At 35.7% G+C, this 18,140-nt stretch overlaps 1 protein-coding gene and 1 pseudogene across 1 annotated transcript; one reads left to right on the top strand and one right to left on the bottom strand.

The window, feature by feature from the left end:
* Positions 1-2,397: 2,397 nt before the first annotated feature.
* On the bottom strand, positions 2,398-17,050 carry LOC107001175 (annotated as a pseudogene).
* A 316-nt stretch (positions 17,051-17,366) lies between these two features.
* On the top strand, positions 17,367-18,140 carry LOC107001173. Its single transcript, XM_015199322.1, has one exon. It carries the CDS (start codon positions 17,367-17,369, stop codon positions 18,138-18,140), a length of 774 nt encoding a protein of 257 aa, XP_015054808.1.

Raw genomic sequence — 18,140 nt, 5'->3', positions numbered from 1 at the left:
ATAAATATATGAAACTTAGAAATAGACACTACAGTCCTAAAGCAACTAACTAATACTTGAACCATCGGATGGACTGCTGGTAACTTTGATGGTAGTTCTAACTTATAAGCTACATTGCTGACACTCTTGGATATTCTATAAGGAAATGTATACTGGGAAATGAGATTCCCTTCTTACCAAATATCACAAAACCCTTTATGGGTGAAACTTTCAAGTGACTCCATCATCTACCATTGGTACACAAAACCTACCTTGATATGTCAATACACCATCTCCCTTCTTGTTCAAAATCCATCACTTTTAGCTTATGAACCTTTGTCTTTAGTTAATGAAAGATAGGGTCTTGGTCTTTCTCGCCTAGTACTTCTGACACTAATGATGATTCAGACCCATCCATCACCATTATTCCTCCTTCTGTGGGATCCATTATTCAAACCCCTAATTGTGCAAGTATCTGCACATTTTTTTGCTAACTCTTTCTTATCTTACTTAAAATGGCACATGTAGACAACATTCTCAATACATAAACGACAACACTAGTCTTACATGGGTTATAAACAATACTTATGACATAATCTTTGAGTAGTTTTAACCATTCTTTCTTTTTACGACTAAACTCTTCTAACTAAACACACCCTGAAGACTCTTGTGATCGGTGAACACATCCACATGAATACCATACAAATTGTAAAGCCATATTTTTCAAAGTGAATACTACAACAACCAACTCTAAGTTATGGGTTAAATAATTCTTCTCATGAACTTTCAACTGTCTGGAGGCATAAGCTATAACTTTACCATTCTGCATTAACACCCAACCCAAACAAACTTTAGATGCATCAAAAAACACCACAAAACCTTGAGAACCTTCTGGTAAACTCAAAACAGGGAAGTAGTAAACTTTTCTTTCAATTCCTAATAGTTTTTCTCTTTATCTTCAAATGATTGAAACTTAACAGTCTTGTAAGTCAATTTGATCACATAAAACCCTTATCTAGAAAATCATTCAATTGTTCTTTCAACTCCATTTGTGCCAAAGTATGGTGGAATAGACATAACACGATTATCTAGAATGATGTCTATTTTGAAGTCTATTTCTCTCTCAGGAGGGACTACAGGTAGATCATCTGGAAAGACTTCTAGAAACTTTTTTACTATTGAAACTCAAACTGACTTAATAAGAGTTATCTCAACACTAGTCATTAACTCGGACTAAGTGATAGACACACCCCTTATAAAATAACTTCCTTTCTTTAAGGTATGAAATGGAACAACCCTTAGACACTGTTGAATTGATTTTCCACTCTAAGACTTGATCATTTGGAAATGTAAACTTGACAACTCGAGTTATACAATCTATTGATGCATATCAGACATCAAGAAAGTCCATACCTAGAATGACATCGAAATATATCATGTCTGACTCACTTAAATTAGATATGGCACTCTTGTGATTAATGGTAAGGGGACAATGAAGATAAAATCATTTAGCTAGAATAGACTCATTAAAAGGTGTGGAAGCACTAAAGGAATCAATAAGTTTCTCAGGAATAACATGAAAGTACATAGCAACATATGGAGTTACAAAAGATAAACTCTCTCCTAAGTCTAGTAAAGCATAAAATTTAGAGTTAAATACTTGAAACATACCAGTGATAACATCTGACGAATCTTCTTGCTCTTGGCGATTGTTTATAGCATATAAGCGATTTTTTCCTCCGCTAGTACCTTTGGCCCTGACGACCTTGTGTCACACTACCCTGAGATGTTCAGGTCTAGCTCAAAAATTGTGTGAGTTTTGGCATGTATACTCACCTTTATTCCTAAGTGCAGGTTCACTAAGAGATCATGGAGTACGTCCCATTTGTTCCTGTTGGAAAGATGAACTGTTGGCATTACTCTTCTGCAACTCGAAGTCATTCCCTGTCTTAGCCCTCTTGTTCTTTAACTCCTCTATATCTAAGCGTCTCTTCCTCTACTTGATGCAGATAGACCATCGACCTTGAATGTCCATCTCCCCAATAAATGATGTTGTTCAGCCCTCTTCGCTTGATAGACGAGATAACCCAACAATAAATAGACTCATCCTACTCCTCATGTCTACAACCATTTTCGGAGCATAATGGGATAGTTGGGTGAACTTCAACCGGTATTCATGAACACTTAGAGAATCCGTCTTAAGTGTGGGGGACTCATGTACCTTGGCCTTTTTCTATTCCTGATGAAAGTAACGTCCTAAGAAAGTTTCCTCAAAACATGCCCAACTTGCAGGTGGTGCATCATCAGCTCTACCCTCCTTACACTAGTCAAACCAAGTTCTAGAAACATTCTTCTGTTCATATGCACCCAGTTTAACTCACTCAGCGTCGGCAGCATGCATAACATCATGTACCTTCTTCATCTCTCAATAATGTTCTCTAGATCCTCAGTAGTGCTTGAACTAGTGAAACTTGGAGGGTTCATCCTCAAGAATTTACGAATCCTTGAAGTGTCATCCTCTTCTAGTCGATCTACTCTCTGTTGCCCAACCTGATAAGTCATATCTTGGCTCAACATCCTGATTAGTTCTCTAAACTCAACATTAGTGACTTCCCCTTGAGGTTGCATTTCAGGTGCATTTGATAACTCTTGTTTCTCAATATTCTTCCTAGATGGACAACCTCTTACTACTCTTCGTGGAGGCCTTATCCTCTGAAAACACGTGCAAGAATTAATAAGAAGGATAATCGTAAGATATCAAACTCTAATGCATGAAATGAGTATGAAAAAAGTAAAGGAATTCCTAAATATTGCAACCTTCTAATTATAGGTATGGGTTCTTCACATCGATAACTAGGACTCTACATACACGACTTCATAGACTTCCTAGTACTCTTGAACTCTAAGATCTGATACCAACTTTATTACACCCCAATCCTACACCCTAGGCGTGGCTGATATTCGAGACCATTGGTGGCCTCTAATGAACCCTTGTCTTGGCTCACTTGACTCAGCGAAAGACTCTAAACATTAATACAAGGATTAAAAATCTAAGTAACTCAACTGTGTAGAACTAAAATCAAAATGTTTTGAAAATAAATTTAATTCAGCCAAAGTAGGAACGCAAAACTGAACATATGTTAATAACAAAATGATGACAATTAAACTAACATCTGACTGGCTATTTATGAAGCCTCTAATAACTGGGATGGATGTTGGAACAAACCTCACCACCTCCTAATGAACAAACTGGAAAGCAATGAAAACAGCTCCTCCGAAATACAGGGAGGCTCACCGACTGACTTTGAACTACTCACTGGATCAACACTACGCTGGAATGCCGATCCTAGTTACTTGTGTATGCATCATAATAAAACGCAGGACACCTGGTATCAATACATTTAATGTACGAGTATGCGAGTTGGATTGCTAAGATAACATAGTCTTGAAAGAGATTCTGAAAAACACACTTACCTTAACTCTTCTCAATTCATGAATACTTAACTGAACTTATTACATTATAAAGCACTTAAAACAAGTGCAATATAAGTAAAATAATTTTTTAAAAAACATGATGTCAAGTCATAATCATAATAAAAGACATACCATGCTTCCTGTCAAAATCATCTTGTGCAATGCATGAATAAAGTCTCAAACCCCATTCATACTAAGTAGTTTCTCTTGAGGAACCATGCAACTACTGATGTGGGGGTTTCTGTAACCGACAGTCATCACCTAAAATCTATAGTGATGATACAACACTTTACCTTACGCTTCCAAGGATCATCTTATACCTTGTCGGGGGTATATGATGCTAACTCACTATGTAGATCCACTAGTCTATGAAAAAATGATTTATCTAAAAAGTATGACTATTTTCTACCCATGAAGGCTACATGGTTTATGGAGACTTTAGTTAATATGAACTCGCATCCCCATATCGGTACTCAACACTACTCCCAAAAATATTCTTAGCTCATATGTTTTAAAAACAACTTCTTTCTTTGATTTCTGAATAGTGCTAAAAAACTAGCTCAAAGGCTATCTTGGAAATCTCGGTTTCCGTTCTTGCTTCATTTAGAAAGTTATTACTCTTTTCTGAAAACTATCCCGAAGTCTCTTGGAAATATCAGTTTTAATGTGAAAGCAATTTAAATCTCTTTGGGAATACATATTCCCCATATATGTCTTTTAAAGAAATGAACTTCAAAACCTTAATCTTTACACGTTGCTTAACTTGAACTTTAAGTCTTAAAACAAAGTTAAAAGCATTTGCAAAAGTCTTATTTAAAAGACTCTAAGAACTTCCTAAACTTGGTTCTTAACTTTCCTTGAATTTAAAGTTATGGAATTCAAGGTCATTATTCATGTTTCTCGATGATTTCTAGATGTTTATATGTCATTTGGAGTAGTTAGAACCAATAGAAGTTTTAATACACTTTCGAAAGGCATAAACAGACTGAATAATGAAAAACTGGGTGAAAATGCCAATCTAGGCGCAATCGAGGCACGTTAATACACTTCACAAAGGCTTAAATGGACTGAATAATGAAAAGTGGGTGAAAAATGTCGATCTAGGTGCAATCAAGGCACGTCGTGCCAACCCTTTTTAACTGAGGCTCATTTTGGGCGTACTGCAGGCGCGCCACCCCAGCCTTCCTGGCGCTATGAAGGCGCGCCGCACCACCTGTTCCTTCAGGTAAAATATGATAAATTTTTGGCCTCGTTTTCTGATAATAAATTGATTTAACCCGGTTTGTTTTCTCAAATTCACTTTAGATCTATTTACCCAATTTATATATGCAAAGATCTAACTTAGAGAATCAAGAAAAAATCACTTTAATCATTAAGAAAATCCAAAATCTTAACTCATGTTTAAGAACGAAAACTATTCAAGAGTAACTATCAACAACATTCAAATTTCAATCTTTTTAGAATGAATTCACATTGAATCAAACATGCTTGGCACGTGGGTGAACAAACCCAATGTTATGAAAGGCTCACATACCTTGTATAGTCAAGTTCTTCAATAAATCCACAATCAACTCCTTAAGAAGACGACGAATCTTGCTTTTTCTCTTCTCGTTTCTCTTCCATTCTTTTTCCAGAAACCCTAATTCTATTTGGTAAAGCGTAATTTGAATCCGATCAGTTTAGCCCCTTAGCGTAAATTGAATCCTATTAGTTTAGCCCCTAAGCATAAAATGAATCCTATCAGTTTAGCGCCTCAAGATCATTCCAACCATATTTTGAAGTACACCTAACTCCTCATGAGTTAGAAGTTATGGTCGTTTGAAAATGACCAAAAATCAACTTTTTTCTTAAACAAATGTTCTAGATTTGTCATATTTCAAAAAATGACTAATTTAACTTCTAAGATTTTTCCTAACTATTTCAATTTGCGAGATGTTACAATAAGAGCGAAGAGTTGGTTATTGTATTTTTATACATTTTGAGTTGACATTACTGTTATAAAAAGCTTTAAATATTGCATCTCTTATTATTACTTTCATATTGGATTTGAGTTGAGCTGAGTATTGTCTTTCCATTGTTATGAGATCATCTATATGTGTGTTAGTTTTCCCTTAAATGCTGGTACATCAAATGTAATGACGTCATTCAGTCTACATCTTATTTATGATGCGGATACATGTGTTGGGTCTTTAACACGCTCTTTGTTATCCCATTTGCACTCTAGTTAGCTTTGGTGAGCCTCATTGCTTTCTAGAGGGCTTCACCTTATTTTTTTCTTTTTTAAGTTTTCGGGAGTCTTGTACTGACATCTATCATAATATTTAGAGCCTTCATATATAGATAGAAATTGAGGAGTATCTCCCTATTATCCCTTGTGATGTTTTGAGACTTTGAGTTGCGTTTCTTACGATTATTTGAGTATTGGCCAGAAATTCTTTGACTTAAGTTATTGTTGAGACCTTATGAGTTAAAATTTGCATTTGAGTTTCCTATATTAATTGAGTAAGTCTTCCGTAAAGTAGTCAAACAAACTATTTACTTTGCGACCAGCGATGGTCCTTGAATGTCGGCCACATTCAGGGTGTAGGCTCGAGGCATGATAGTTTGTCCTAAAAAATTTAGAACCAAAGAATCAAGAACCTATTCACTTCAAGAACACCTATTATCCCTTAAGCATAATTAAACAACATGACTTCGGTGGTACTACAAAAATAGTCACCACATGCAAAACTTCACAAAAAGACTCCCTTTATTATTACATCACAATTTCAAGAACCGTGAATAATCAAGTGGCAATAAATCAATATGAAGAACTGACTCAAAATAATTAGTTCCTTCATGTAATCATTTCACTAACTTAGGACTTTCCAAAATTATAACTTTCTCAATTTACATGGCCCTCACAAGATAGAACGTCTTGAAATACTTAGAAAGTATTTACAAAACAGGGGGCAAAGGCACAAGCACTCACACTCTTTACAAAACAGTGGGCAACGGCACAAGCACTCACACTCCCAAAGAACATCTCATGAACACAAACACCACACAGTAGGCCTTCCCTTATTTTCTATCATCATTGGCTCAAAAGCATTCGGCCAGAAATCACAAAAGACTTTATCAAGCTTTGAATGTAGACTTATGAAAGGTTAGTATAACATTTGGGTACAAGTGACTACGATCTCCTTGAATACTACATAATAATATTTTTCAGTTTTCAACTTTACCACTTTTCTTCATTTATCAACCCAATATATACTTTTTCTCATTTCACTCAAATGCCCCACATGCAACAATTTCATACTTGGGAGGATTTAGTTTTCTTTTATTCTTTTACTTTTTTTTTCCATGTTGTTCATTCTTTAACACTTTTTCCTCCATTCTTTAATTCAACTTTTTATTGCTCAAAATTTAAACCTCGTGTGATAAGAATTTCCTCTATGGGTTTTTAACAACACACCCAAACTTAGGCTTTTAGCCTCGACTTTCACAATTTTTGAGTTCAATAAAGGAAGGGTTCAAAAGATAATTACTTCTTTAAATTGGTAAAGGCTTATAATGAGGTTTCCAAGAAAACATCATTAATCTCAAAGGAGTTGACTAGGGAATCAGTAAGTGCAAAGCTGGACGTTTAGGCCAAGTGAATTTCCAAAAAATCACATAAAATCACAAAAAATGCCAAGGGTCATTGCTCCAATCAAACTCAATCAAGGCTCACATTGAAAGACTAACCGGACAAGTTCTAGATAGTACAAGTGAACACAAGGAATACTTCAACAACTCACCACATGGCATCCAAATAAAAAATAAATAAATTTTCAAGTACAAATGAATCACACTCAAAACTATTAACTAATAAAGTTATGCAAGACGGGGTGGACGGATTTAAAATTTTGCGGGTTAAACTCAACTCGCTCCGCCGCCATCCCTAAGCTCTATTGTTCGAGGAAGGATTGTAATGGGTTTTGGTGGCCCTAAAATGGTCATTTTCTAGGTAAGTTGGAGATGAAGGGCTAGACTGAACTATTTCTTCTAGGAAATTTTTCAGAAAAAGTATATGAGACCCGAGGTCACTGATTTACGCCAATGGGGATGAAATATGGGTCGCTCTTTTCTACTTATGTACACGATATTTCTATATACAGAATTCTACATGTTCTCAATGAAGGATGGGATCATTTAAATAGACCTCACTCTCATGGAATATTTTATAATTCTTAGTTGTTTTTTCTATATTCAGTACTAGCTTAGATATTTTGTAGAACACTTTTTTGCAGATAAATGGGACAATTCGCTTCTACTTGTGACTATGAATCGTCTAACTTATTGCTTTGGCTAAACCGTTAAAGGATGAAAACAAATTTGTGATGATGCCAAAAGAGGGAAGATATAGGTTGTGCAGTGTTTATAACTCACTGACTAACTTATTTAATTCTACTATTCCATTCCTTAGTGTTTGCATGTAAAAGTATTTGAATGCACAACATCAAACTGGGAGATTTATTGGGTTCTATGCAGTTTGGATGATTGACAAAGTGGTATGGAACATGTATATCAAGCTGGTTTACAAATACAATGTCTGAAGGAGCTAAATCAATAGAAAAATCACAAAAGAACAAAGACAAGTGTGTAATAATCAAATAATAGATACTTGAATGATCATACGAAGTGAGGCTTGGACAAGCTTTATAAACTTTCAGAATTTTCTGTTAACAAATGCGAAGGTTTTGAAGAAGTTCATCATTATATCAAAGAGAACAAAGATGGAGAGCAGTTGCGGGTCTAAATATTTGTTTCAACTTGCTGATAAATGGTTATGTTGCCCAAGATCCTCTACCAAGTCTATAATTATGTTTTTTCAAGATTGAGCTTTCTATGATTAGATTGCAAGTAGACTTTAAAAAAAAGTAAGATTTCTATTCAGTTTACCAGAGATCTTTGCAAAATTAAGCTTTTGACTACTGTTGATGAATATCATGAACTTGTCCATGTAACTAATAACTATTTTTTTCTGTTATCATGCCATTATGACATGCCAAATGTTATGGTTATTTGGACTATCGTGATGCTTTTTATCGTGTCTCCTTGTTGATGTTGAAGACATGTTTTGGAATTTATTCATTGGCTTTTCCCCCTGAAATTTGTGAAGATTGGAAGATCTAAAAGCTACACTCTTCAATGATAATTAGGTCATCAAATGTTACCTTTCTCCATAAGACATTAAAGTATTATGATGATTACCTTTTTGGCGTTTCTTGGAAAGTATAGATTTGGATTGTTTTTTTTTTATCTCAAGGGATATGTAGATTTTTAGAAAGTAAAAATAAAATAAATTTAAGCCATCACCATAACCGTGTAGGCGATTAGGCTTGACCCCCCTATCATGTCTATAACAACCAAAAAGTTATAAAAGGGTAGGGGGCATGGACCTAACCTCTGTTAATGAATGAGGATACACTAAATAGTTACCAAATGGTAGGGGGGCATGGACCTAACCTCTGTTAAGGAATGAGGATACACTAAACAATCTACAGAAAGACTAAAATGACAGACTTTCATTCTATAAATTACAATGGTTCAACTAACAAAATAATTATATTTGTCTTATCTTCTCCTTATGCTCGGAATTTGCCACTTATCTAGTAGAGATAGTGCCTTCGCTTTTAGAATTAATGAAATAATAATAGAAGGTACCTTTTCCACTTGAGGACTAATCATAAAATATATGAAGCAATGATATGCGTAAATATAGTAACTTTAGATTGTGTATCTAATTGTGCAAGAAATATTCTATGAGATATTCTATGTTATATTATAATAAGATATTCTCAGAATATCATTAGGAACTATATTAGGTGTAGGATATTCAATCTCATGTATATATATTCTTCTTTACTAGAATGAGAATGGGAGATCAAATTCGTAAACACTAATCACTGTTTTTATATGGTGTCGGTGCCATTAAAGGAGATGAAGAATCATTAATAAATGAACCAACCAAAACGAAAATCTCACTTATGATTCGACTTCAAACCAGAATCTGGGTAACTTGATCACACAGGTACAACTACGAGGAGAAAATCATGAAGAATAGGCTCGTGCAATGCGTACCTCATTGTGTTGCTCGAAGGTATTGGGGGATTTGTTGATGGAGCAATCACACAATTGGTAGAAGGGTCTTCAGAGTTGGAGGACTGGTGGACATTTCAGTCCATGATAGTATCATGGATTCAAAATACCATCGAATCAACTATGCGTTGAACCATATCACATATGGAGAATGCAAAAGATCTCTGGACAGAAATTACGGAATGGTTTTCAGTTGCCAATGGACCTCGTATGCAATAGCTGAAAATTGATTTGATAGATTGTAAACAGTCTGGTATGCCTATTATAGCAAACTATGGAAGGATGAAGTCTATATGGGACGAATTACCAAATTATGAACAAGTTCCTATGTGTACATCTGAAGGATTCAAGTGTAACATAGGATCACAGTTAGAAAAGATACGGGAGGTAGAAAAAGTGCATCATTTCCTTACGGGATTGGATGACACACTCTATGGGATTGTTAGAACTAACATGCCCGCTACGGACCCATTGAGGACTCTAAACAGAGTTTACACTATTTTAATCCAGCAGGAGAGGGTGAATACCATCACCTGTGTAGAGGAATAAATAGGTTACATCATCGGACTTGCGGTTAAAAAAAATAGCAGGACAAGGGGACGTAGAGAGGTGAAGGAAATATCAATGAATTGTTGTCATTGTAAACTTTCTGGACATGAGGCAAAAATTTGCTTTTAGCTTAGAAGCTACCCAGATTGGTGGTGTGATCTACTTCGGGGAGAAATATGGACTAGCGGCAAGGGGCTGCAACAACAACAATGAACAGTACGTGCTTATGCTGCTCAAATTACTACCGGAGGTCCTGGAAGATCGGGAACAACTGGCAAGTCAATGATATGGCCAGTGTTGGCTTGAGCAATAAACAATTATCGATTCTGCGTAATATGGTGAACAACCATAAAACTAGTACAGATGAGAGGATGACAAGTAAACATTATAAAATCTCATGGATAATTAACACAGGACCATCAAACCATATGACTGCAAACTTGAAGTGCATGATGGACTTGCTAGAAGTGGTTGAATGTCGTGTGGGACTTCCAGATGGAAAACATACAATAGCTACAAAAGAGGGATCTGTAAATGGTAGCGAGAACTTCAAGTTTGAATATGTTCTCTTTGTGCCTCATTTTAAATACAATTTAATTTTCGTACTGCAATTAATAGATGAAGTTGATTGTATTGTTCAATTCACTAAAAAATTGTATATTATGTAGGGATGCACTTCGAGGATGTTGATTGGTGCGGGTGAACGAAGGGATGGACTCTATTATTTTTGAATGGTACCAGAAGCTATGGCAATAAAGAATGAGGCAACTCACTTCATCTTTGGCACAAATGTCTAAGACATCCTTCTTTAAGGTTTACCAAGTTAGTTTCCTATATTATTCGGACTAATAAAATGGAGATGATGAATAAAGCTTGTGAGGTATGTAAACGAGCTAAGCGTACTTGAAATAGGTTTCCTTTTAAGTAAAAAAAAAGCTTGTGACAAGTTTGAACTCGTTCATTGTGATTTATTGGGTCTATACAGAAACTTATCTTCATGTGGTGCTTCATATTTTCTGACATTATAAATGACTATTCCCGTGCAGTATGGATATTTTGTTAATTGAGAACGAGGTGTCACATATGATGTTGATTTTCTAGCCATGGTTGAAAGACTATACAATAAACAAGTTAAAATTATTTAAAGTGATAATGAGACGGAATATACTTGCATGAAAATTATTTTCTTGAACAGGGAATTGTTTTTCAAAGTTCTTGTGTTGGAACCCCACAACAAAATGTTAGGGTAGAGAGGAAACACATGCACATTTTGAATATAGCACGGGCACTACACTTTCAGGGACATATTCCAATTAATTTTTAGGGAGAATGTGTGTTGGTTGCTGGTTGCTTGATAAATAGAACTCCTTTCATTGATTTAAAATGGAAATAACTCCGTATGAAAATTTGCATGGAAACCGTCCTTCTTATGAAAACTTGAGGGTGTTGTGCTCATAATTAGGGAAGAAATGGAGAATTGGTTTTCAAAGTTCTTATGTTGGAACCCCACAACAAAATGGTAGGGTGGATAGAAAACAATAACACATCTTCAATATAGCACGGGCACTACACTTTTAGGGACATTTTCCAATTAATTATTGGGGAGAATGTGTGTTGGTTGCAGGTTACTTGATAAATAGAACTCCTTCATTGATTTTAAATGGAAAAACTTCGTATGAAGTTTTGCATGGAGAGCGTCCTTCTTATGAGAACTTGAGGATCTTTGGTTCATTGTCGTATGGTCATAGTCACGGAAGAAAAGGAGATAAATTTACAAATAAGAGTCGTAAATATATTTTTGTTGGATACCTATACGGGAAAAAGAGTTGGAAATTATATAATCTTGAAACAAATTGAGTACTTTTTTTCTAGAGATGTTGTATTTTTTCAGAATGAATTCCTACTTATCCAAGAAATTCCCAATTCTTATGAGAATATTGAAAAAATTGTTGTTTATGGATTTGTTGATGATGATTTTGATATAGATATTGGAGTTGAGCCAGCAAACACCAACCAGTGATTAATATGTCTAATTCACAAGTTAATGAGGTGCAAGATGCTCAAGAAATGGGGGAAGAAGACATGTCTAGTACCCAAGCGGTAGACGGAAGTGAAGAACAAAATAATGAACCTCAATTGGATCATATATTCAATTATGTTAATAATATCATCCGAAAATTAAGTCCTTCTAGTTCATCTTCTACAATGCATACCTCAGGTACACCTTACCCAATAATACATTTCTGAATTGTGACAAATTTTCTTGGCGATATCAAATTTTCTTGTAGCTATTACTACAGATCATGAGCCATCATCCTTCTCAGAAGTAGTGAAACATGAAAGGTAGAGACAAGAAACGCAGATTCAAATTGAGCCTCTTGAACAAAATGACATGGGTAATTGAAAAAACTACCAGCTGGAAAGAAAGAACTCGGGTGCAAGTAGATTATAAAATATGATCACGCAACCCAAAAATTCAAGATTTATTTTAGTGATTGTTTTCACATGAAATATTTAGGTGCGTTGAAGTACTTTTTGGGCATTGAAGTTGCGAAAAATTCAGAAGGACTTTTAATATGTCAACGTAAGTATGCTTTGGATAATATTTAGGAAGTTTCATTACTAGGAGCGAAACCTGTAAATGTTCCTATGAAGTAAAACCACAAGTTAGCCTTAGCGGAAGGAAGTCCACTTGCTGATCTAGAGAGCTATCGTTGATTAGTAGGTTGTCTCATATATTTGTGCTTCATTAGATCAGAGTTGTCCTATTCTGTGCATGTACTATCCCAATTTACGAATTGCCCACAAGCAGAACACTGGGAAGCATCGCTACGACTTGTTCAATTATTGAAAGGAAAACATGGACAAAGTATATATTTGCGTAGTGCATGTGATTTAAAGCTATATGAATGATGCGATTCAGATTAGGCAAGCTTTCCTTTAACATGACGATCTCTCACTCGATGGTTTGTTCTCTTAGACAAATCATCAATAGCTTGGAAGACTAGGAAGCAAAAATTGGTGTCCAGGTCATCTGCTGGAACACTCTCCTTTTCATTGAATTAATTTGTTATTTGTCATGTTGACTGCTGGGTATGTAGAAAGAATTAATGGGAAATGGAGGAAAAATGAAAAGAGAGTAACTTGGAAAGTCCTCTTATGCTTTAGTGAAAACACATTTGTCACTCATCGGTGGTGGAAAGAAAAATAGGAGAGTTAAAATGGAAAGAGGGACACCCCTCGCACCGTCTTCATCATTGCTCGGCTCGGATTTGCTTTGGTTCGGAAAATGATCGAGAGATTATTTTTTGGACAAAGTTTGTTTTAATAATTTAATTAACTAAAGTAAATTAAATGGCCAAAACATTTTAAGTTTATTAGTTGATAACATAAATATTTTCAATTATTTCGTTGAGATTAACCGAAATGTTTTAACTTTTTAGTTGATTCACCCAACCCGACTCAGATTTCTGTGACCCGTTTTATTTAAAATCTTTCCCATTTTATTTAAATTTCCCACCGTTTGGAAATTACTATTCTGGAAGTCTGAAACGTTTCAACTTTCAGGAGCAGCTAGGACCGTTCACAAAGGTTACAAATTTTCGTTAATGGTCGTGTGGATTTGAAAGGGTTGCAACCTTTCGGAATCTGTTCCTCTTTCCTATAAATACCATTTATTCTTTAAAAAATTTTCTTATGAATTTTTCTTACTTCTTCTTCTTCTTCCGCACAAAATTTTCTTCGTACTTTACTATTGTATAGTGGTTCGCTGACACCAGAGTTTTGGGTGTCAATACGCTGGTGATTGAGATCATTCTATCCTGAGAGGACATATTCTAATTCAAACATCATATACTAGGGGGAATAATTTCCTTAACAGGACACTGTGCATTCATTGGGCTTGATCTTTTTCTGTTCTACGTTTCAGAATTCTGGTACATTTACATATTTTTGTTTTTTCTAAATTAATTTTTGTTTATCTTTCTTACTAGTTCAACAAACTTTGGTTACTTCGTGTTTTCGAAAAGTTTTGTTGGAATCAGTATTCTATTTTTCAAACACAGATTGGCAATATTGACTAACTCAACCATAAAGAGTTATTGACCCTTGGACAAACAACTTCGTCCATTCTGATTGGTGTAGTACGTTGATGTCTCACCAACCTTTGTACCCCATTATAGAACCGGATGATAGAACTCAATCAGGGAACATGTCTCTGCATTTGTAAGGATTATCAAAACAACTAGAATATAACATATTTTTCGTACACCAATTATTTGAATGCCTGAAAAGTAACGAGATGTAAGCAAAAACCCGCACTGAGAAACAGATAATGGAGACCTCCTCGATAAGGTCTTTGCAGAAATTTAAGACGAAGAAGCAAAAATAACATAGATCTGAAGTACACAGGAAGGATTACAAATTCAACCCCTTGAAGTTATGGAACCTAACGTTACAGTTGGAGTAATAGTAAGCATTCTACTGAGAGTTTTCCAATATCAAGGAAAAATGTTGGGATCTCCTCTTCCAGATGCATGTATATATATATATATATAGCAAACTGCAAACCTTCTTTGCTTCTCCTTCATTTCAGTAGCTGGGTGGAGCATTTAGAAGAAGTAATTGATCTGCAATGGGTTCTATGCCCAAAATCTGTAGGATTTTACAGAGCCTTAGGGGTAGTTTTCTGAACTATTTTGTTGAGATTTATAATTATAATGTCTTCCGGAGTTGACCCTTAAAAACTTTAAGTTGTTTATACTGTAGATTATGTTTGTAAAAAAAGGTTCAAGTGTTACATAGATGAATTCATAGTCTAACAAAGCAGTAAAAAAGAACATAGGCCATTTAGGTGAAAAAGTGTACCTCTGAAAGCTATTTATCAGTCATTTCAACACCTTCCGGAAGTGTCTTCAGAAGTGGCACAACACCAATAAGTAAATGCAGGAGTATCTGGCAAAGCACGTGCCTAGAAAAACTAACTTGAATGGCAAACTTCTTGAGATTTCCTTCTTCTCGTTTAGTTCTGTTGATTACATTCTCCATCTCCACATAAGATCTAAGAGATTTTTTATTCATTTTCTGAAACTCATAATCTTTTATTTTTAGGAGTTCTTCCTTCTCAGCCACTAGTTTCACCAAGTCATCCCTAGAAAGATCGTCTGTATCTAAATCAGAATCAGAAGATACAGCTTGTTTAATATGTCTTTTTCTAGTTTTTCATTTTCATTGTGTTATCTTTAGATTCTAAATTAGGACCTCATTAATCATTCTCATCTTGACCCTGAGAATCAGCAAAAACTGAAGCTTCATATTTTACAGTCATTTCCCCATTCTCTTTTCTGCTTCCCTGTTTGCTTTGGGATTGAGATGCAGAAAATGAAAATCCAAGCCGTTGCAAGACATATTCACCGAATAGAGTAACTTGATTCGATATTATCAGAACTAGCAATATAAAGGTGCATATGAAAATTGAACATTTCTTCTTTTCACAAATACAGAACAACTCAAACATAATTCCTCAAGGCATCAAATATAGTGGAACGTTGATTTTACAGCTCGATCAAGTTAAAAGATCTAATTACGGCCAAACGAACATGTTAACCAGGTAACTATTTTTAAAATTATGTAGGTCTAGATGACCCTTTGAAATCAGACAGAGCCAATCCAACTGATAAACATCCTACCACTCCATAACCCACTCCATACCAATCATCCCAGGAACAAGCTCCAAATATTGCAAACTATAAAATAGTTGTTTCTAAAATTAAGTAAGCTGCTAGAAGCCAATTAAGGTACTCCAACATCTGGCACCATTAGATTCTTGAAGTTTTAGTAAAGGTTTCAAGTGATTGTTTTGCATCCTGATTCTCTATAATGTTCTGTTGATACAGCAGCTAAAGTAACACTAATATCAACAATTCAGATAGAAGCCTATGATACAGCTAAATTACGAGTCCTTCTTAAACCCTAGCAAAACCTTACACATTATAAATCGACGAAAAATGAACAACTTCAAAAGTATTAAGGCATAACATCAAACCTTCTCTTTCAATTCACAAATGAGTGGAACTCAGATGCAAAAATGTGAACGTATCGTTGTTGTTGCTGTTCTTGGAAATAGAGGAGCAACGAGCTCCGGTACTAAGCTGCGACATATTTTGGGAAACGAGATGAAATTCTACCAACCTAAATCTCTAAATTCACAGCTTGAGCTCAGATTTGGAGAAACAGAGAGGGAGAAATATGGAGAAGAGAGGTAAATAGAAGTGTTCAGTTCATGGCTTTAGAAATTTAATAAAAGAATATTAGAAGGTACCACTTCTACATGGACTAATTAGAGGACTAACCATAGAGTATTGATGGACTAATTAGCTACGAAATCATATAGGAAATTGATGAAAGAATAATAGATCTCCTTATGTTTGGACATATATAACTCATATATTCTTAAGTATTATATATATATATATATATTGTGGATTCGATTACACTTCTTGAAAACTAAAAGCCTAACTGAATAGTACAAAATCAAACTTAAAAGCAGCATGCACACACCTAGGCCTGATTAATGTCTTGAATGATTCCTTTTAACTTCAACTTTTGGGCGTCCTTGTGTTTGATCATGTTGTCTACTAACATAAAATCAAGTTCCAAGTCATATTCCTTATAGCCCAAGCCGAAATAGAAACACTCGTAAGCACCACTAGCCTGATCAACGGTTGAACATAAGTAGGGCCCGATATTCATTCCTTACTAAAATATGAAGGTGGCAGTCTCAATCTAGCGGTGTGTCCAGAACAAGCCTATTCCGCTTGCTTGTACCATCTGGTTACATATAATGTTGCCATAGCTTCAGCATGATTGTTGGTCTTGCATTGAGCAACGACTCAGAATGCCATGATACGATTACCAGTGGCATCCTAATGATTCCTCCTATACCAGGTCTAGAGTTTTCATGGATGTAGCTCCCTGTTAAATATATTGTAAATATCTTGTATTATGGTAAATTAGTTACTAGTATATACTCATTCCTAAATTGTAGTCTTTGACTCCTAATTTTGTAGCCTTATTTGTTGCTATCTTTGTGTATATAAGGATCAGTAAAATAGAGAGATGGAATCGAGGAAAATATTCTTTCATGGTATCAGTTGCTTAGGATGCTTCTTCAGCATATGCCCTTGATTCCGCCCCCTTTCTTCTTCCCATTCTTCTGTTTTTTTGCCGGCAATCTCACAATGTCGGACAAATCTTTTCATCCGTCTTTGGCCGTCTCTAATATCAAGAACCATATTCCCATCACCCTTGAGATGGAAAACGTTCAATACTCTACGTGGTCGGTATTATTCAAAATTCATGCTCGTTCTCATAGAGTACTAGCCCATATTATCGATCCGAAAGAAGGTACGTCCAAACCACCTACAACTGATCAAGAGAAGGAATTGTGGACTACTCCGGATTCCATGGTTTTTTCATGGATATATGCCACTATCTCTAATGATCTCCTGCATACAATTATTCAGCTTGATTCGATTACTATGGAGGCCTGGGATAGGTTGCGAGACATATTCCAGGACAACCAACATTCCCGTGCCCTTTCTCTTGAACAAGAATTCTCCGCCACTTCAATGGAGAATTTTCCCAATGCATCCTCTTACTGTCAGCATCTTAAGTCTCTCGCTGATCAGTTGAAGAATGTCAGAGCGTCAGTTTCTGATAGCCGGATGGTGTTACACTTGGTTGGTGGCCTTACCCGAGCCTACCGTGGTGTGGGCACGCTTATTCATCAAAGCAATCCGCTTCCTCCCTTTTACAAGGCTCGCTCCACGCTTGTTCTTGAGGAAACCGGAATTGAAAAGGAGGCGGCAACCGAATCTGCCATGGTCGCAGCCTCGTCAGATGACTCCTCCGGTCATTTGACAAACATTGGTCAGTTGAAGAGCAAATATTCCAGTTCATTGAACAACAAGCGCAACCTTCTAGGCGAGGCTCCGGTGCTGGCCAAGCTTTGA

This window comes from Solanum pennellii, chromosome 10 (assembly GCF_001406875.1).
Source record: "Solanum pennellii chromosome 10, SPENNV200".
Lineage (NCBI taxonomy): Eukaryota > Viridiplantae > Streptophyta > Magnoliopsida > Solanales > Solanaceae > Solanum > Solanum pennellii.
Note: the sequence above shows the minus strand (reverse complement) of the source record. Positions and strands in the feature narration are given on the sequence as shown.